This window comes from Bombyx mori, chromosome 19 (assembly GCF_030269925.1).
Source record: "Bombyx mori chromosome 19, ASM3026992v2".
Taxonomy (NCBI): domain Eukaryota; kingdom Metazoa; phylum Arthropoda; class Insecta; order Lepidoptera; family Bombycidae; genus Bombyx; species Bombyx mori.
The window spans coordinates 6,101,537-6,124,222 of NC_085125.1; the positions used below are offsets into that span (position 1 = coordinate 6,101,537).

General features: G+C 36.5%; 1 protein-coding gene across 2 annotated transcripts in view; it reads right to left on the bottom strand.

The window, feature by feature from the left end:
* LOC101745638 (membralin) overlaps positions 1 to 22,686 on the bottom strand; it is a 103,672-nt gene that overhangs the window by 57,374 nt on the left and 23,612 nt on the right. For both annotated transcript variants that reach the window (XM_004933353.3, XM_004933354.5), the window contains exon 8: positions 18,728 to 18,811. In XM_004933353.3, coding sequence (XP_004933410.1) covers positions 18,728 to 18,811 — 84 coding nt within the window. The remainder of the gene's footprint in view (positions 1 to 18,727; positions 18,812 to 22,686) is intronic.

Here is a 22,686-nt window from a genome sequence, read left to right on the forward strand (position 1 = left end):
TAACCGATGAGGTTGAATATTGATATGAAATTATTTAGAAATACTACCTTTACTATACCTACTTATTTTAGCATTATTATTTCTTATAAAGTAAGAAGACGGACTAAGAAGCAAACAGTAGATAGTAAGAAGTAAGAAGAAACTAAAGATTAAGAAGCCCGATGCATTCGTATCAGGCTTCTTATATATACAGGTATATTTTTCAAAAGTTCACAAATGACTTCCACGGTGAAGATATATAAGATCGTGTAATAAAAATGAAAACGGCTAAAATTATAATCTGCGTAATTACTGATGGTACGGTATCTTGTGAGCCACCAGGTAAGTAAGAAGCACCACCACACTGCCTATTTTTGCTGCAAAGAAGTAATGCATTTCGGTTTAAAGCGAGGGACAGACTTTGTACGGTAAAACCGAGACTTAGGACTCATGGGCTTCGATAAGCACTTAACACCAGGTGGACCGTAACCTCGTCCATCCATCTAAGCCTAAGCAAAAAAAAAGATAATGATTTTTAGTTTTATTTTGAAATAGTAAAATCGCTTGATTCAAATTTGCGAATGGCAATAGCGAAAGTTGGATGAACATGATCGATGTTTCTGAACAAAATTAAGCTTTTTTGAGATAAGACATTTGCCTAATAGATTTTAATGAGATGATTTAATGGGACTGTATTTTATTATGTGGGTATATGCCATTAATGTGAAAAGAAGTGTTATCGCCAATTATGTTATTTTTAAAAAAATTGTACGGAACGACAAAATGTGGTCACTGACCTCATTGAAATCTACAGCACGTGTAACTTCATGAAATCTAATATATTATACAGTATTTAATGGTTTAAAAGTTTGTTTTATTTTAGACATAACACTGCAAAAGACTTCAGACGATAAGTAAAATATCCACCCTGTATTAAAGAGTGTATTTATGGACTTGTTTGTTTGATTACACGTATTATGCAGATTTAATTAAAATATATTACAATCGTTGTTGGCACTTCAGGGCAGGTTTTTAGTACGATCAATATACGTTGTGCTAAGGGCGGATCGTTTCAAGAAATAAATGTACTTTACATACATACGGATATCATTACGGCGAACTTAACCCAGATCAAAATAACTTTATAGTCGTGTTCTTTTATTATATTATTCTACAACAAATCATTCAACACCTTTCTGGTGGTAGGACCTTTTGTGAGTCCACGCGGGTAGGTACCACCACCCTGCCTATTTCTGCCGTGAAGCAGTAATGCGTTTCGGTTTTGTAATTATACTGAGACCCTTAGAACTTATATCTCAAGGTGGGTGGCGCATTTACGTTGTAGATGTATATGGGCTCCAGTAACCACTTAACACCAGGTGGGCTGTGAGCTCGTCCACCCATCTAAGCAATAAAAATTAAAAAAATAATAATAATTCGATGCTAAAGGTACGTACATTTTACAAAAAACTCAAACTAGTTTGTTATACGCTTGGAGAGATGAAAAATGACAAGTTAATCCACTTGGGAAGCAGAAGCAATATTGCGGCACTCGATTCGAAAAATACGCTCCGAATATTTTAAAAAATTGTTATAGTCAAACAAAAACAAAATTATTTATTTATTGCCGTTGTACGGCAGACGAACATACGGCCCACCTCATAGTGAGTGGTTACCGTCGCCCATGGACTTCAGCAATGCCAAGGGCAAAGCCAAGCCGCTGCCTACCGTAAAAAAGATATCAGTAAAACTCGTTAGGACATTGCTGGGCCGGAATTACCTTTGCAAGGCTATTTATGATTGGAATTTAACATCTTATTAAATAGACAATAATTTTGGAAAAGGAAATAAGACATACAAACAGACATACAAGAGAAATACAAACAATACATTGTCGCGAATGACGATGTCTACGACACAAGCTACTGGTGGTTAGAGCTCCAACGTCCTCGCGATACGCGCCGTAATCATTATAATTAAAATATTTACAACGGTACCAAGTTATATCTGAGTCGATAATTTGAAGTGCACTACAATATTTTCTTTATCGCACTTAACAAGTGACTGGTGGTAGGACCTCTTGTGAGTCCGCGCGGGTGGGTACCACCGCCCTGCCTGTTTCTGCCGTGAAGCAGTAATGCGTTTCGGTTTGAAGGGTGGGGCAGCCGTTGTAATTATACTGAGACCCTTAGAACTTATATCTCAAGGTGGGTGGCGCATTTACGTTGTAGATGTCTATGGGCTCCAGTAACCACTTAACACCAGGTGGGCTATGAGCTCGTCCACCCATCTAAGAAATAAATAAATAAAATCGAAGTTAAAGTAAAGATACGTCTTACGAACATTATTTGAAATAAATGCAAAATTATATTTTATGTTTGTTTGTCTGTGTGTTTGTACAAGATAATGTCCCACAATCAGCAATTTTTGAACTTCGTTCTTGCTGTTTTTTCTTTGTGGGAACATTACTTGTGTTTGTTTTAATAAACAAGTTGAAAATCAATTAGCGGATACATTTTCGAAGAGAATAGCTAAAAAAAATTGTAATTGTCTTGTTTGTGGGTGAAATAATCAAAAATATTTGAAATTTTGCACGATCAAAGCTTCACTGAGGGCCTTCCGGCGTACACCGGATGTAGCTATTGCACCCAATTTGCGAGTCTCTCTTACACTCCGTAAATATTACGAAACCCGTCAGTTCGTAACTAAATAGCAGAACTCAATACTCCCAATTTAAGTGCTTTTAAAGGCGAATTTGTAAATGATGTAGTTTTAAATAGCTTTGTACTTTTCGGAAGAAAAAAAAATAGCTGGATTAGCAGTGTCAGTGGAATATTGTGATAAGATTGGGCTAACATTAACTAGCCTTGTAAATATTAAGATGAGTAGAGGCAGTTAAGTTATGATGTTTATTAGGTAACTTTAAACCAGATAAGCCGTGAAGCTCGTGCACTTAATGCACTCGTGCAAATTTACTTATTTTAAAAATTAAGGTGCGTAGATATGAACTGTGTAGACACATCGATCTTGAGATGAGATGGAAGTGTCGATGCATCGTATGTTACAATGGCCGTCCTACCACTCAACCGAAACGCATAACGATAGTGGAACGTATCCGAGCTTACGATTCATCCATCTTATATATAAAATTCCCGTGTCACAATGTTATTTATTTATTTATGTACACACAAAAAGGAAGATATAGTACAGAGTAATAGGAAAATTATGTACAAAGGCACTGCTTATTTCTTTAAGAAATCTCTTCCAGCAGACCTGCGAGAGGATTATGAGAATAATAATTAAAAGTGATGAGTGTGTGTAGAACAGCTAAAATAACAAATACAACATGAGAATTATAGTAATGCACATACACATAGCAAATATTGTTAAACTTGAATAGAAAATATTATAAGTAACACAGTATATACGAAGAGTATAGAACAATGATGATTCGTTACCATACTCCTCTGAAACGGTTCGACCGATTTTTATGAAATTTTATATGCATGTTCGGTAGGTCTGAAAATCGGCTACTATCTATTTTTCGTACCCCTAAGTACAAGATAAGAGTTGTCCACCCCTAAAATTTTTATTTTTATTTTTGGACAATTAGTTTTTTTTTATAATGAGGCATTAGGTATGTGGTTGAATGAGGTTTTGTTATTTTTACATTCCCTAATCGTTCACAGCGCTACATGCCTCTTTCACTCGTTTACCACAACCTTACACACTTACAGTATGTTAGATTTTTTTTCTACACTAGAAACCTTATATATGGCAAAACGACGTTTGCCGGGTCAGCTAGTATTCATATAAAACTTAACCTTTTGACGACGAAATACATTATATGAGCATTAGTATTAATATATTCCACATCGAGTGTTTGTTTGAGTACAAAACTAAAAGTCATGAGCGTGGCAGCTGTAGTCATATGACATGTTTCGATCGCGGTGTTCTGTTTGACTTGTGCGATACGGACCGTCCGGCCGGCGATCACGAAACTAATTATACCTCTAGGCCATCACGACGACGCGTCCGTTCTTTGCAAACTTGCGAAATGAATCTCTAAACTCGTGCGTGCTTCGCTCTTGTGGTCCAGCATATTATACTGAAATTTCATCATTTGCAGTAGTTTTTAATTGCCATATCCTTTTCGTTAAAAACTCACTAGAGCTAGTAGTTCCGGGGTATGATAAGAAACTTCTTTCTACAGTTTTTCTTTATAAGATTAAACGAGCGTTAGTAATGAAAGCATGAATTTATTTAAGAATGAATACAGAAAATTGTTCTCAACAATATCATGGCATAAGACAGCTCTTTTCATTAACCGCTGCAATGTTAATTACGTAGTTATTTTATAATTTACCTAAAAGCGGGAAACAACAAAATGAAAGTACGTTAGAATTAGCTGTCTATAATTTTCTTGGCTTTTTTTTTTCTAAAGTCGGGTGCAGCATCTCATCTGTATACTCGCTCGGGGGAACGAATGTTCTATCTAATTAACTTTATCATAAAGCGCCGGTTATTGCCTTGTCGACCGTGGGACGGTTTAATCGGAAACTCGCTTCAGTATTATAAAGTGGGATTATTGTTTACGGATTACGCGTTCTTTTACAAGCGCTATTAAAGTTTAACTTTCAAATATCATTAAGAACAAAGCATACAGATTATAATTATTTTGTGCTTATAATTATTAATAAGCCGTGAATTAATAAAGTATTTTCGTTTGAGAGTGACTTGAGAAACATTTGAATTTACGAAGCGTAAAACTTTGCTCGATAACGTGGATGTAGTGAAGAGCAGTCTTCACGAGATTGCATCGGATTTCGTAGAGTGTAATTCACTTGGCAGATTGGTGCCGCATGAGGTTCTTACGGTTCATTTTACGGGATCAGGACTAGGTTACGATCGCCCACATTCAATTGTTCTATCTATCGTTCTATTTGATTCGATCTTGCACGTTAAAATGAAATGGAATCATGTTATTGAATAACGAATTGAAAAACGTTTTAAGAATTCATCTACAATCATCAAACAAGAAATACCTAGTCTATATTTTACAAGTGGTAGGACCTCTTGTGAGTCTGCACGTGTAGGTACCACCACCCCGGTTATTTCTGCCGTGAACCAGTAATGCGTTTCGGTTTGAAGGGTGGGGCAGCCGTTGAACTATACTGAGATCTTAGACTTCAAATCTCAAGGTAGGTGGCGGCAATATATTGTAGATGTATATGGGCTTCGGTAACTACTTTATACCAGGTGAGCTGTGAGCTCGTCCATCCATCCATCCATGCAATAAAAAAAAATAAAAAAAAACCATCGCCATAAATCTTGTGTTTTTTTTTGTGTAAGCAAAACTCACAGCGTCGATCACACGAAAAGACGATGACGTCCAGATAGCCCGAGAGAAAGCTGATTAATATTGGATCTCGCAAATAACTCAATAAAAAAACAATAGGAGTAACTTAGCTTAGACTTAGACTTCCCATCCCTCAAAACGGGAGACAGTAAAGTCTAAAATAGGTACGACCTAAAACTCAGAACAGTAGCAATCAATAAAAACTCGCACTCTACACCAAAGGCTGAATTCGACATTCCTCAATAGCTTAACATGTTCTTTAAGTCTCCAATAAAATATAAAAACTTTAGTATTAAGAATGTGGTAATGCTTTTTAAAAAACACGTGTGGCATACGGAGACTGCCGCGGTAAAACTATTGCATAGCAATTTTTATCAACTTCTGCAATTATAAATCGACAATAATAATTTAATATTAAAAAAACAATAAAATAAGACCACGCTATATTTATAAACATTAACAAAAGCAAAACATTAACTGTCCCCTTCACACTCATAACTTAGACTATGCGAGGGACAGATGGGCAGACTTTTCATGATGTGCATACGGCAGTGCGACACAAACACTACACAAGCGCAACGTGTGAATGTGTTGAACGTGAGCTAGATAGTAAGCGTAGTGGGGGTGTCAGGTTATTTTCGTTACGGAATTTCTTGATTCAGTCGCCGCGCTCAAGGCCCGCGATAGAAGCTATGCAATAGCTTAAAAACAAATATTTTAACGAAAAACAGTAGCATTAACAATCAACAATAATATTCGCAAGTACGTGAACGAAACGAGAATTCGCTCCATCAATATCGGTCTGGGAGTGAGGCGGTCGCCGGACGGTCGTGTAATTCACTTAGTAAGATTAACTCGGACGCTCCAGACGGTTTACACCTAGAAACGTGAGTCCACGGAACATTTGATAACGTCATGATGGGTTTTACAGCAAGAGTTCGTTTTGCAATCCAATCGTTCGTAATGTAATCTAATATGTACATACATATAACAAATACACAATCTCTGAACGTAGGCAGCTAAGATCTGCAAGAGTGCTACAGAGGTGCTACGGCGTAGATGTACACTCGTACACTCGATGTTGCTCGTAGCAAAATAATTTAAAATTTAGAATTATACAATATTTTTTTAAGCTTTTAATAAAAAGTTTCGTACGGACTTTTTTATTGGAAATTTTCTCCTCTTTAACGAGGTTTTTTCAAAGTTCCTTAGATATTAATATTTTTCGAGTTATTAACGAAAAACTAAATACATATATTTTTTTTCATCTTACCTATATTTTGTTAATAACAATTGCAGTTTTATACCTGCACCAAAATCCTTCAAAAATATTTTTTCTAGGGGTGATTCCGAATCCAATGAGCTATCGCTCATATTTTTAGGGCTTTTATCTCTATTTTTCACGTTTTTGAACCTGTTGACTAGACTACAATGGATAACCTCACTCTTATATCTACACAATTTTTTTTTATCATACCTTAATTGCAAGTGTTTGAAATTATTTTCATTATTTCGTTACACCGTCGTATAACAGTTCACAATATATATCTCTATCTACCAAATTCATTAACGTAGTAATGAAACTTCTAGTAAAATAACTGACGCACGACCGTCAGTCGGGACTGAATGACATTACAGAGAATCCGATTTGCCTACGGAACCCTAAGGCAAAAAAATTCTCTGCTAGTAATGCTGGTTAGCAGAAGAACACACTCATAACTAAATGTTAATCTTTTGAAAATAGTTCGAGTAAAATTAAAATTTTCTCAATTAAAAGTGGAAATGGAACGTAGGGGCAAAGTTTCAGGTTTCATCTAAGATAAAACTGAACTGTCTGGCGCAGATTCTATCGAGTGAGGATTATGAGAATGGAAATTGGAATCGGTCAGTACTTAAGAGTCTTTTGAAAATCAAACTTTGAATTTGGTTATTGAGTAATGATCAGTGCAATTTTATACAATATATTATTATATTCTATAGCAACAGTTCTTTCTTGTTTCAGAAATTTGAATGACTAGCGTCTTTCCTTTTTTGCCCACAATTTACTACTTTCTCCAATTCTTAGTATTATTTTTAAATCACAAAACAATTTGGGGGTATAAACAAATTACTATACCGATTACTGAAAAAGAAAAATGACAAATAACATTTCCATCGACTACCAACAAGTTGGAGAAAGATACGCTAAATTACATTACTAACAAGGAGTTAGAAACTACATTGAAAGTTCATAAGGAAATAATAAAAGTATCGTCCCGCTGAGTGAGATCGAAATATCAACGGAGCACGACAGAGGAATCAAACAGACCATGGGAAAGTTCTTAAAACTCTCGCTGTTGAGTTGTTGCCCATTCAGTCTATAACTCTTATTACAAAGTTGAGCCGCTTCGAGCCAATAGACTACTAACTTATAACTAGCGGAAAGATATCGTATTACAAATTACGAAAGATATGAAAACATCGGATATTAATGTTCGACGAAAGTTTTGTTTTATTATTTCGTGAGAGCGCAGCGTAAAGCTTTTGTTACGGAGCCATCATTAAAATTAACCGCAGCTTCGGTTATAGGCCGCGTATTATTTTGTAAAGCATAATGAGATTAAACATTTCCGCGAAACGGTACTCTGTTAAGTGTTTTGGTTAATGATTTTTGCAACCAACGTATATTTATACAAAGATTTTTTTTTACAATAAATTGTGTTCTGAAACATGCACTTCAAAATCGAACACACAAGGAATAAATCTTTTAGCAAGGATGGTTTTTTGTATTAGCGCTGTCTAGAAGGTTCAGCCGTTTAGGAGTTCAGGGACAAATACAGCCCCAGAAGAATTATATAAGTTAAGATAGTATGCAGATAACTCAGCAGAAACGTGCTAATGCTCTTGTCAAAGCCAGTGTATTAATTGTTTTCTGAAATCCCACTCATAATGAACTGTAAAAATGAGCCAATGACGACAGCAATGCTGGGAATCGAAAGTTCAAAGGCAAATCATCGTAGACCAAATCACCTAAATTTAATCAACTAAAAACAATCTACATCCTGACATGATACAAACTTGCTAAGACTAACGTTGTTTGGTGATGGGAAATGAAGTAATGAAAAATATAATGATAGGTAATTATTAAGAACTAGCTGACCCGGCATACTTCGTAGTGCCTTAATCGATAAATAAAAGACCATAAAAGACCAAAATTAGCCAAATCGGTCCAGCCGTTCTCGAGTTTTAGCGAGACGAACAGCAATTCATTTATATATATATAGATAGATAACCGCGTTTATCGTTAACGTAGCGTATATTTTGAAGTGTCCTCCTCATAAGACCAGATGAAGTAACAAATCGAGTTAAGTTTCAGCACGCCGGTGGCTGGCACAAATGCAATAAGAAAGCACTCAGGGTAATTCTTCCGGGCTGGACATCACCAGCCGCAACACTCTTGCAACATAAATATAGTGAGCTTTAGACAAGAAACAATGTGTTTAAAATGACAATATAGCAATTTATTCTCGCAACTTTTTCTATTGTTTATCACAATATGATTATAATAACATTTATGTACATATGTGACACAGATTTCTACAAAAGTATAAATAGATTTAATTATTTAATGAAATTATATATTTTGTATATGACATTATTTATACGTTTGACAGCCACAAGATCAAAGTAAATAAGACTAATATTTTTAAATGATTAGTTCCGCTCTAAGCTAGTGAACACTAGAATGGCAGTCCATAATCGCGACCTGTACTTCAAGTGTCAAACCTAGAAGACTTATTTAGGGCGCATTGTAAGCGAGGTCGGGTACGTCCCATTTCTGCCACAAAACAGTAATGTGTTCCGGTTTGAAGACTGGTATTCCATATTCAAATGGGTGACAACATTCACGCGGTGACGTCTTCTTCTGCTAGTATTTAACTGCAACCTTCTATGGGGTCTATGCAATACAAAAGAAGCATTCGTAACCAAGGAAGCTTTAAAAATGTTTACATATCTATATTAAAGAGCAGGGTCATAGCATATAATCCACATAAATACACGATGTTGAAGTTTTATATGTATATAACGATAACCGACATCTAATCCAACAGACGTCGGTATGCAATAATGTTTTGCGGCAAATTTTGACAGAGTTGATATTATTCGTTCAGGCTTAATACCTCGTATCACCGGGAAGTCATAAATAATACAATGTCCATAAAATTATGGTATTGGAATGTTCTATTATAAAAGTGCAGTGTATCAAGGTTGACGGCAAATTGAATGAGGGGGGCGCGGCGCGGTGTTTGCTCAGCTCATCAATCACTCCGTATGGATTTCATTTTAATGCGACGTCATCGGTGTCTCGTGTGACCAACCGCACAGTCATGCCACCCGAACCCTGGCCTCTATTGTTTTACACGTTACACCGAAACCGAATCGTTTGGTTAGCCTTGTAATTAACAATGTTCGTCCTTTTACTAACCGACTACAAATGTAAAAAGAAGAAGGCTCGCATTTTGTGACGAATTTATATATTTATTAGAAATTATTGTTTATATAGATGTATTTTCTTTTCGCGCGTTACAGACACAATTAAAACTACTTTTACGGTTTATCTCGCGTTTTTGTCATTACATTATTATATTATCTATGACGGATATTCTGGCATGGTGTTTTTAAAATGATGAATGACATCAGCGTTGCAGAGCATTCTCTTCATCATTATTATTGCCCTCCATAGTGACAGTAATTAAGACTCACTTTTCCAATGAATTTTATTTATTACATGTCAAGTGTACTGCGATAACAACAAAGAGCTCCGCTCCGTTCGGCTGTCCGAACCAGAATATTTTGTGCGACAATAGGCACTCGTAGTTATAGTAGAAAATGGGGTAGCTTAGTGATAAATTCTCTTGAATACCGTCCTATATCGTTGTTGACATTCGTAACATTAAGGAAACAGTTAACTTTAATTATTTTTAGTTAACTAATATTTCCGCCTATTTAATACGCTTTTTTTTATCATTTTTCTTTAACACTGGTGTTTTTATGAAACAAAATAATTTACAGAAAATTTAAGGGTAATTGAAAATTTTAATAGAATGTATTTCTGATTGTGTCGATCAAAAAGTATCAAGTAGAACAACTAACTCCAAGGGGTACCACTTCGAATTTTCGTTAGCTATTCTTCCCTAGTTGCCGGCCCAAGAGATCGGTCGGCTTTACTTGAAAATCTATCATCAATTTACTGGTCGTGTATTCTCAAAATATACCACAATTTTCTAAATTACGTTGACATGTAAATTATCTAACACTTAAATTACTACCAAAACGGGTTAACAAAAATATTAAATTGCTCAATTTCGTAACGGAAAAATTATTATCTATCGGGAGCGAGTGTTTACAAAGTAAATAACGAACTTCATTGGTTAAACAAACGTTACTGCTAGCTTAACCTGAATCCGGTAGAGCGCGGTGCATCGACAAACAACACCGATTCATGATTCGTGTCGTCGCTTTGGGATTACCCTCAGTGAACAGATTATAATTCATCACGTGCGATCGACAAGCCTAATAATTATGCAATAGAATCGGAAAATCAGGCAACGTTATTCTCAACGGATACCGGTATAATGTCCACCAAATATCGTATTTATAAATGAATTTATAACGAAAATGTTAACAGATAATATACGGTAAGCTACTTTTAAATTAACCGACCATTGTTCTCAGCTTAGCATATATACATTGAATGTGCAATGCGAATCTAATTTTCGGGTCGGTGGCTTGAACGACACCCACCCGCTGTCATGTAATTGGTATTCGAAGTAAGATTCCGTGTACGTGGCCGCGGGCAACGTGATGCAATGTGCGAGCAAGCAAAACACGAGAGCGGCTGAAGTAGGTTGCGCCAGTCTGTTTTCAGTGTGAATAATTTTAGATATTGACATATTTTGTTGCTTAATAGAATTTACATAACAAGCATTACGGGCCATTGGTTATCTGTTGATGGTTAATCCTGTTTTATCATTAACTAGCGACCCGCCCTCGCTTCGCTTCGGAAACTGTAATATATTATTAATTTCTCCACTATTTAATGGATGTTATTATACATATAAACCTTCATCTTCAATCACTCTATCTATTTAAAAAAACCGCATCAAGGGACAGATATAGGGACAGAGAAAGCGACTTTGTTTTATTGAGCTATAATCGTGTAAAAAAATAAAAATAAAAGCAGAAAAGATGTGAGTTGTGTGCGTGTAACTACAGTTTGCAGAGCACAGTGGGCTCAGTATAATTTAAATAACACCGAAAAGATATACAACTTTTCACTCTAATAGTGAGAATGCATAAAATAACTATATCCATACTTATAATAGAATAAAAAAATAGACGAAAATTCTGATTAATTTCAACGTCGGCGAGATGAAGTGCCGACAGGCGACCTACGATAGCATCGTCGGGGACAAATTGATATTTAAAATGCGTAAGCCTCTCCGAAAAGATGAATGAAAAGTCTAAGGGATTAGGAATTACAGAGATGACAGTTGCTCTACTACTTTGGATCTTTGGCGAAATTAAATAATATTTGTTTGTGATTATTTCTCACAAAGCAACATATTTACGGAAACATAGAGCTAGTTTTGTGTGTTCGACTGTATTTTTTTTACTAATTTATATGTAATTTAATCATTTGTGATTTGAGAATTATTTTTTGTTTGGACCCATTGTTAAGTTTCATTGATCAATTCCGCTCTTCAAATCAGTTTTATTTATTATTGAAGAAAAAAATTATCTATAATAAATAGAAAAGGTTTAATAGACTTAAAAAATTACACCCAATGTTAAACAAATAGGGCTACTCATTAACAATACAACTCGGTGGTAAGGCGAACTGTAAGTTTGCATCGGTAGGCACCATCATTCTGCCTATTTCTGCCGCGAAACATACATCAGTGCCAAAATCAAGAAAATATACAATACAGTTGAGTTCAACCTAATCAAGGTGATCGTCTTATTCATAACAAACGTTGATCGTCGATTTCCTCCACTAAGTATAGATACTTTATCGCGTTCATAATATATTGCTGTAACGTATCACGAACACAAAACGTATAAGTCTTCGTCTGGCTCAATTATTGTCACGAGCTAGCTCGGAAATTCTAATCTTGATGTTGAAGTCGTGTGCGCCCGCACTGCATATCGTCTGATTAATATCGCCGGAGTAGTGCCTTCATATGGCTTCAGACAACTTTGGAATCGAACGACATATTGTTGTACGTCGCACGATACAAACTACATGCTCTTTTATATAGATTACTTTACGTGTATATACAATTTTGATTAGGTAGTCTGGAATGCTTTCCGTTGATGTTGCTATATTTCTCTGTGGGAATTTATAGGGTTTCACGGAATCGAGATAACGGTCTATTTTCTGTATAAATCATACAATAGCTTTTGTCAGTTTTCTTCCAAGGAGGTTTACAGGGGCTATTGGAATCGTTTCCTCAAACGAAGACTGGTGGTAGAGTTTTTGATAATTAATATCAAAAATATTTCTGTGTTCTATGTATTTATTTATTTTATGTTATACTAGCTGACCCGGCAGACTTCGTAGTGCCTCAATCGATAAATAAAAGACACATCAAGGGGACACATCAAAGGAAAAACAAAATTGTTTGTTTTTATATAAATCCGACCTTTTTTATATTTTCTCACCTTTTAAACCTTCCCTGGACTTCGACGAATAATTCAAGACCAAAATTAACCAAATCGGTCCAGCCGTTCTCGAGTTTTAGCGAGACTAACGAACAGCAATTCATTTTTATATATAGAGGTAACACAATTGAAAGTCAACATAGGCGCGATCACTTTACACTCTGTATATTGTGGTATGCTATTATTAATGTTGAAATTACTTATACGGGTGAAATAGCTCACCTTCCATCGGGGTTTAAATGGACAATAGAGACCTTAGACATCACAGCGTGAATACCGCAAAGTTCAGTAGTATTTTATAACAGCTTTTTTTTTTTTTTCTTTTTTCTTCGGGCCGGGGGCCGAACCTCCTACGAGGTCCCCGCGCCTAGGGGGCGCGCGGGGTATGTGAGACTCAACGATCTGCAGGTGTTGAGAGCAGATCGCGGGCCCAAGGATTTTAGGGCCCACCCACTAAACGACTCCCCTGCACTCTTACACCCGACGTCCGATCTCCGTCCGGGGTCAGAACCCGTTCAGAGTAGGGGGGTTCCCGCGGTCAACACTACAACCAGACACGCGGCGCCACCCCGAGGACGCCCGACCGACGGGTCGTCGAGGCGATAGGCGACGACCAACGACGTCGGTCTCCGCGGTACGGCGGCCCTACCAGGCCGCCCGGGCGGTGCCGCTGGTGTTCCGGGATACCCCGCTGGGCCAGAACCAGCCTGCCGGGTCGGAACGCGATACACCGCCGACCGGGTTGCTCTTCAACAGTATGTTCGGCGACGACAGCGACGACGAAAATGCGGACCGCATCGCAGTCCGCAGCCGCCGATGCGCCGTCCCGTCCTCCTGGTGCCAGCGCGCTAGAGTGACGGTAGCGTGCGGCGCAGCCTCAACCCCCTTAGGTCGCCCCGTGACCATCACCGGGAGGAGTATTTTATAACAGCTGCCTCAACCTTGAAACAGGAATGGATCACTATGTCGCGTCCGAAATCGACAAGATAGTGGTATCGATGCGGATTATACAGTCTCCCCTCAGTTAACGTTTATTGTCGAAATGATTTTCTAATATTACTTTCCTGTAGAAATTGGTCGTGAAAGCCTTCAAGTAACTGGGCAAATTGTGAAACGAAAAAAAACATTAGGCGTCTGTCAATTTTCACTCCGTCCTCATTTCTCTCGAAGGCTCCCCGGCGGAAGGTATAATTTAATCTTCAATTAGGTACATAATTCAACAAATCAAACCTGTTTGTAGCAAGCCGACCAGCAACCCCTATTACCGTTTGCTTTTGTTATTGTTTACAGAGTACGCGATATCTAAGCTTAGTTGGCTTGTTTATCTTGAATGAAATTACATCTCAGAGTTACGGAGGACAGGAGAAAACCGAACTTTCATTGTTATTGATTGTCAAATTTTGATGTTCATTATGAACACGAAAGTTCTCTCTTTTCATACCTTTGAAGCACGATTCCGGTTATTCCATTAGAAAATTACTACAAGTAATTCCGAGTTTTTGTATTGTTCAACTTTTGGAACAGTTTCAAATCGGAAATGAACGACGACGATTCGAAAAATAAAATCGTTAATTCTTTTATTAAATAAATGAATTAGGATCGTGAAGGCACTTTTGTATACTAAATATAAAAAGGTCTTTGAGTTTCTGTTACGTAGTATGAGTTGCCTGACTGGTAGTCATGCGCCGTGTATAATTTTTTGACGAAATCCGATTCTTAAGTCATTACGTATATGTATATTTAGTGAGTTCACGTACGAATTCCACCATCAACGAATGTATTAATTCAATTTATTACAATTCCTCGCGTTCTTGTTCATAGTTAGTTTTAGGCAGCCTAATAATTAAGGCAATAAGTCATTATCCAGCACCAGTCCCAGTCATTCAACATAAAACCATAGTAATATAATATTTCCAGCGCCGGCCAGACAAATCGTTTACTTTTACAATTTGACAACTACATCTTAGTTTTAGTTCCTTAAGCCGGCATTGGTAGAATTAAAGACTACTACTGAGCCAAAGAAAATAATAATAATAGTAATGTCCCATCTCTTCCCTTGGGTGCCGTATAAAGCGACGAATGTATTATTTTTTATTTTTATTGCCCAGATGGGTGCACGAGCCCACAGCCCGCCTGGTGCTAAGTGGTTACTGGAGCCCATAGACATCTACAACGTAAATGCGCCACCCACCTTGAGATATAAGTTCTAAGGTCTCAGTATAGTTACAACGGCTGCCCCACCCTTCAAATCGAAACGCATTACTGCTTCACGGCAAAAATAGGCAGGGTGGTGGTACCTGCCCGAGCAGACTCACAATAGGTCCTACCACCAATATAAAATGTTCACCGGAAAATGGCCAAAAACGTTCTCTGAGTATTACCGAAACCCACAAACTTCACTACGTCAATATTCTCTGAGTATTACCGAAACCCACAAACTTCACTACGTCAATACTGTCACCCACCTTGACACGAGGCCGAAGTCTCTATATGTATCATTGGCTTGGAAGTCGTCGAAAATAAAGGTGAATCCAAATACAAAACACAATAGAACGTTGTGAGAAAGTGGGTGAAAACATATTTCACGAGTGCTGTATATTTTTCACGATAAAAAAGTAAAATAAATAAAAATACGTATGCGACGATTTCAAGAGTGAGATATTCATTCATCAAAACGACAAGAGCTCACGAAGGAGCTTTCAACGATAATATAAATTCAGACATTTCAAAAAAGATACCGCACGATAAAAATAAATCACAAACGAGTCCTTTCGGCAAAGAAACTCCCTCGGCGTGCTGTCGCCATTATCAAGTGCACATAATGAGGCATCAGATCTAACGTTATCGATAAGGAAATACAAATTGTACAAATCGTTAGCGACGAAAGGGAAGTAAACACGCTATACCGAATGTCTCGTTAAGAACCACTCCCGCACATGTCAAAAGAAACCAAATAATCGGAGCACAAATTGTGAACAAACAATTTCTTAAATGAGACGTAATTGTGAACAACTATGTCTTTAAAATGCCCTTATCTTGATATCAAATGAAACACCGTTAAAACCATTTAAACTCGCCGTTAAAGTTTAAATTGTCATCACTTTATTATTATTATTATTATTGCTTTGATGGGTGAATGAGCTTAAGGCCCACCTGGTGTTGAGTGTTTACTGGAGCTCATAGACATCTACAACGTAAATGCCGCCACCACATTGAGATATAAGGTCTAAGGCCTCAGTTTTTACAGTACAACGGCTGACCCACCTTGCAAACTGAAAGGTATTACTGCTTCACGACAGAAATAGGCACTGTGGTGGTACCTACCCGTGCGGACTCACAAGACATCTTACCACTAGTAATTACGTAAATTAAAATTTTGCGGGTTTGATTTTTTATTACACGATGTTATTTCTTCACCTTCATCGTTGAAGTCGAAAATTACTCATAGTATGTATTTAACCAAAATGAAGAAATTTCAGACTAACACTGGTAGAGAAGACTGAAGTCCTGGCTTAGTGGTGCATGTTAATAATGGATGTTGATCATAATACCCATTACACATGACATACATATGTACATTTCACACACACCAAATACAACTGAACCCAACTACAAGTACCATAGGTTAAGAGAAACGATTATTTTGACTATGCTCACGTGCATTCCCGATTTTCTAACCGACCGCAATACATATTTTACAACTATTAATCGCATTGTATACATTGTATATACTTTTATAAATTGAATAAAGTTTATCAAACGGATCGAAGGTTAAGGGTTATTGCATTATCCGCAAACAACTTTCCACAGGTACGGGTAATCCCGTGCGCGTGAAGTTGAAATAAATAGCCCCATAGGCTACCAACGATTGGGTAGGGAAAGAAAAAGTACGGGTAATACCGAATCTGCTGATAGACCAACAAGTATAACGAAGCGAAACATACGAAAAATTCTTGAAGTAGGTCAAAAGTATTTCCTTTGTGTGGATAGAACCTTGGGCGACACAAGACAGGGGGGAGGTGGTGCCGTTTGTGGGGCGCCTGTTGCGCCCCGTCTCCCCAACCCCCCCTTCCGCACGCAACAGTTGCCGCAGAAAACTGAACTTGTTGAACAAAACAAACTACAAAAATCGCTGCATCTTGTAACACAACAACTTCGACAATAACCTCCAATATGGCATGTCCCTTCATCTATCTGTGCCATTTTAAAATATTAGCACGATAAAAACGGTTTTTTTTTAGTGAGAATCAAATATGACATATCTTCTGTCAGATTAGGAACTAGTCCTTTCTACAAAGTGTCAATAGATATAATAGCGTTTTAAAGTCGTCGTGGTCTAAAGGATAAGCGGGCTGGTGTATTCGTATAGAACGATGCGACTGTGTCGGTCGGACCAATTTTTGTATTATAATACGTGCTTGACCCTTGTCCACCACGTTTGATTTACACGATGAATGAATAGCATCGTATAATAAAAGATTTCTCTCTTAAGCCACTTCTTGACTTTAAGATGTCTATGCAATTACATAAACAAATTCCATTTAAAAGAACATTGAAACATCACCAAATAGGTGGAAGCAATTTTGAGAAGATTACTATGCAGTCGAAACTACACAAACTCAGATAGAAATGGCGGCTTAAATGCGTACCGAGAACGAAATACAATGAAGTATACTGGAGAGCTTAGCAAGAGCTCTTCGCGCGTAATGAATAGCGTAGGTACATAACAATTTTCCAGTCAATTACGGAACTGTGGAATAATGATTACTAATTCCAAAAACTTATGTTTCCGTTGTGTTAAATATTCATATTACACAGCTTAAACAATTATTGTATTCTTGTTTTTCAGACTAAAACAAAACCAAACAATGTTTAGTAAAAATACTAAATATTTATATGCATCTGAAATACATACATACTAAATTTAAAGTAACAAATGACACTGAGCTATAAGTAGGTAATATAAGAAATTAAAAAAAAGTTTTATTATTGTTTCAGCCACGTTTGTCTCCAAAACCGGCCATGTTACGACTATTCCTCTTGAGGGACAAAGAACGGTTAATGCAGAATGGTATGCTAGCATTTGTTTGCCACAGGTCGTTTCTGAACTCCGTAAAGAGAACTGCAACCGCCGCATCATCCTCCATCACGACAATGCGAGTTCTCACACCGCGCACAGAACAAAAGAGTTTTTAGAGCAAGAAAACATAGAATTATTAGACCATCCGCCGTACAGCCCCGACCTAAGCCCTAATGATTTCTATACTTTCCCTAAAATAAAGAATAAATTGCGTGGACAGAGATTTTCATCACCTGAAGAAGCTGTGGACACCTACAAAACGGCCATTTTGGAGACCCCAACTTCCGAATGGAATGGTTGCTTCAATTATTGGTTCCATCATATGGAAAAATGTGTCAAATTTCGCGGAGAATACTTCGAAAAGCAATAAATACATTTTAAAATAGTAATGTTGTGTCACTTCGTTAATTCCCGAAATTTTCAGTGCCGCCTATGTATCACGTAATACAATACTGTGTCGTTACTTTGGCTTAACAACTTGACCGGAATTTCCAGATTAAAAAACATTATTTTTATTTTTAGTACGGCTTAAATTATTTTCAACCTTGTCATTTAATTTCGTAATTTAAAAACTATATTAAGGTACGTATTATGAAACAACTTACCAACTAAAGCCAGAATGACGGTCAGAAGCGGCGCGGCCGGAAACGACACCGTCACATTGAATTCCAACATCTGCAGGAGATCGACTGCAAGAAAAACAACATGAATAAGTATATATTATTATAATAATAACTAGCGGACCGCTCCAGCTACGCTCGAGCCTTTAACAAAAATTTCAACGATATTTGACGTTGTTTTATTTTTTTAAATAAAAGAACACTTATTGCGGCATGACTATAATAGTTACACTTGTGCTGTCGCGACACTTTTTGTAAATAATAATGTGTTCTTCAAAGTCGTAGTATATTATTTTATTCTATCATAAATAATTTTCGCAGGGCAAATTACTTTTTTATCCACCTTGGGTTACCTTATTGGAATTTTAGTAAGGATCCCTAATTTTTTCAAAAAATATTATAGCCTGTGTCACTCGGGAATAGCGTAGCTTCCAAACAGTGAAAGAATGTTTCAAATCTGTTCGGTAGTTTCGGAGCCTATTCAATACAAACAAACAAACAAATCTTTCCTCTTTATCTTATCTTATACCTTTAAACGAGAAATTCTTGTATATATATGATCTGAATCTCGGAAACGGCTCCAATGATTTTCATAAAATTTAGTATACAGGGGATTTCGGGGGCGATAAATCTATTTAGCTACGATTTATTTTCAGTAAATGTTGTTTTATTCGTGTTTTCAATAATCAACTCTTCCCGACATCTATCGGCGAATAATAATACTATTTTTCTTAATTGAGGGCAACTAACCGCTTTAAAGACACAACAAGATGGCGTTATCAAAAAAAAATCGAGCAAATCTCGGTCATAACAATAAATGCTGCATAATCATATCACGGTCTTCTGTAAAATTGGAATTGAGTGTTATAGTTGATAGTTAAACAGGTGGTGTAAGACAACGGTGCAGTATAAGCCGCGCTTAGCGGCCCCGGGGGGCTTGCGCGCACGACGACGCCGCACGTTAACGCGATCAAACGGCTGCCGTATGAATTTTTCATGCGGCACGAGGAGTAATGGTGTCGCCCGAGACGACGCATCATTCTTTACGAGCCGACAACGGAAACTTTTAAAATATAGGATATTATACTACTGCGATGTCCGAACGACCGCTGGCAATATTCCGATATTTCTTGATTCAATTCACAAAGTTTCAATTTTATTTATTTATTGCTTAGATGGGTGGACGAGCTCACCGCCCACCTGGTGTTGAGTGGTTACTGGAGCCCATAGAGATCTACAACGTAAATGCGCCACTCACCTTGAGATATAAGTTCTAAGGTCTCAAGTATAGTTACAACGTCTGCCCCACCATTCAAACCGAAACGCATTACTGCTTCACGGCAGAAATAGGCAGGGCGGTGGTACCTACCCGCGCGGACTCACAAGAGGTCACAAGAGGAAATTTACAAATAATATTTACGAGTGCAATTATCCATAAATCAAACTGCGTTATTAACGTAGTGATTTCAGATCAGATCTGAATTAAATATAATAATTACAGACGATAATAATAAATAATTGTTTAGAATTGGTTACAACAAAAAGATTCAATTACAGACCAAAATCCGATACCAGATTTATATAGCTTAGAAATTATTCAGAATTAGAAAATTAGCCTGGTCGAAATTCGACTATAATTAATTGGAATTGTAAGTTTGTAGGTACACTATTATGACTGTATTTTATACTTCTATAATCACAAATTTCGCCAAGGCTAAACTATAACAAAATATTAACAAAGACAAACAATATTTAATCTATTCTCAATTTGATCACAGACGTCAAGAACAAAAGTTTGACAATAAATAGTATGCATGCGTGTGTGCATCAAATACATGGTATATAGTATGTGTAATGTTTTCTTTATTGATTTAATGTATCTTTTATGCATTATTTTAAAAAAAATATTAGGCTTGTGCACTCCTTCTCTATACTCTCTATAAGTGTGGAAAATTTCATACTCCTCCGTCCACGTAATTTTCGTAAAAAGGGATACAAAGTTTTTGCTTCACGTATTAATATATAGATATAGAATGCGTGTATTATCTGTACAAAATAGAATCACTGAAGATATTACGTAAATACATCCAAAAGGATTGAACTCTATTGCGCATTGTGCCACGAATTTTGGATGAAAAATATCAGTAATAAGATAAAGGTTTTATCGCTTTTCTGTTACTATAGTTCACGTGGGCTTTTAGTTCGTAGCAGCTTTGTGGACGTTTGTTTGCTTACGATAGGATAATCCATACAGTTGCTTTATCGAATGTATGCGTCTCGGATCACTGTCGCTGTGTTTTTTGAATAGTTTAAAGTTCGGGGTAAAGGTAAAATTTTATGAACAAAAAGCATCAAAAACTCTGTAAATTTCAGCTTTTTTAGAATAAAAATTTTAAAATAAAAAGTCTTTCGAATCTAATGAAATTGGTTTCCTAGGAATTCGCAATGAAAAAATTTGTAATTGCATCGTCATCTTTCATCATTCATCATATGAAATTAATTTCGACGCCGCTTTCCTCTTCTCGTTTCGTTCTTTCTACGATTTACTGCCTAGAATCATTTTACCGTAATATCGAATGCACACCAGAGTGCCAATATTAAAACATTGTTCAATATATAGCCATTCACTCGTTCTTATTGCTCACACCAGTTTCAAGATATAGATAAAATCAAAATATAGAAATATACAAATGCAAAATGATAAACAGCTTCACTTAAAATAAGGGATTTATAAAAACACATGTCTGGCTGTATAATGGATATACAATGGATTTCAAATCGATTCTCATCACCTTACCAGGTTATTTTCGTCTTTAGAAAGTATACATGCAGATCGTGAGGATTTTGAAACTATTTTCTTACTGGTTAGTACTACTTTGAAAAAAAAAAGGGCGCGCGGTTGTCATCGAACTATGCTCGAAATGGTGATTAGTTCGTCAGTAGTAGGTAATAGTTAGTGGAAAAAAGTGGGAAAATGGAAAAAAATAATTCGCAAAAGCGTTTTTCCTCCATAGTACCAAGGCATTCTAATTGTAATCAAGATGTCTAAAAAAACAACCTATCGATGCACCGAAACAGAATACTAAATACGATACACATAATTTTTTCGACTTCCTCTTTGATGAATATAACAGGGAATTTTCATTCCTATTCCGGAAAAAAAAACGGCTTAGACATTTGCATAATTAAATATCGGAATTAACTCTGCGATCTCGACAAGATAATTAAACGTTCAACAAAAGAGGTCGACGTAATTTTTTACCGATATTCTTCTTTAAATTCTCAGGTTTTCAAAATGTTTGTAATTCTCCGAAGCTTAAAGCATTTTTTTTTGGCTTTGTTACCCTAATGGATGTTACGAAAACAACCGTATTTAAATATTACACAACGGAATGTTGTTTAGCTCGCTTTTAATGAACTCAAGCGTTACGTTTCAAAATGAATATTGTGTAATAGGAAACCTAATCTTTTATAATTAGGTAAAAGATAAAATGTACCTATAAATAATTGTCGATTCGCGTTTTACTTTGTTAGTCTGACGTAGACGTCAGAAATAGGCAGAATGATGATACTGACCCATATCGAAACAGAATATATCTCTAGTAAATATCAGTATTTAAGTAATTAGTAGTGTCACTTTTGTGCACTATATTAGTCATCCACAGTGGAAATCTTTCGTGAACACGTGTTAGATCTATGCGTATTATTATTTTAGGAAAATTTGTAAACGCACCTATACGAATTCACCGGTCGTCGGATCTATCTAACTATCTATAGCTTCAATATCTAAAGGTTATTTTAATATAATTATTTGAAATCCCATCCTTAAAGCGGTGTACAATTTTAACATTATAATAAATTAATGTTTTGTTGATTTGTATTGATATCAATACCCATTTAGGTATAAAAACAATAATTTACTAAATAAAAGAGAAATCTAATAC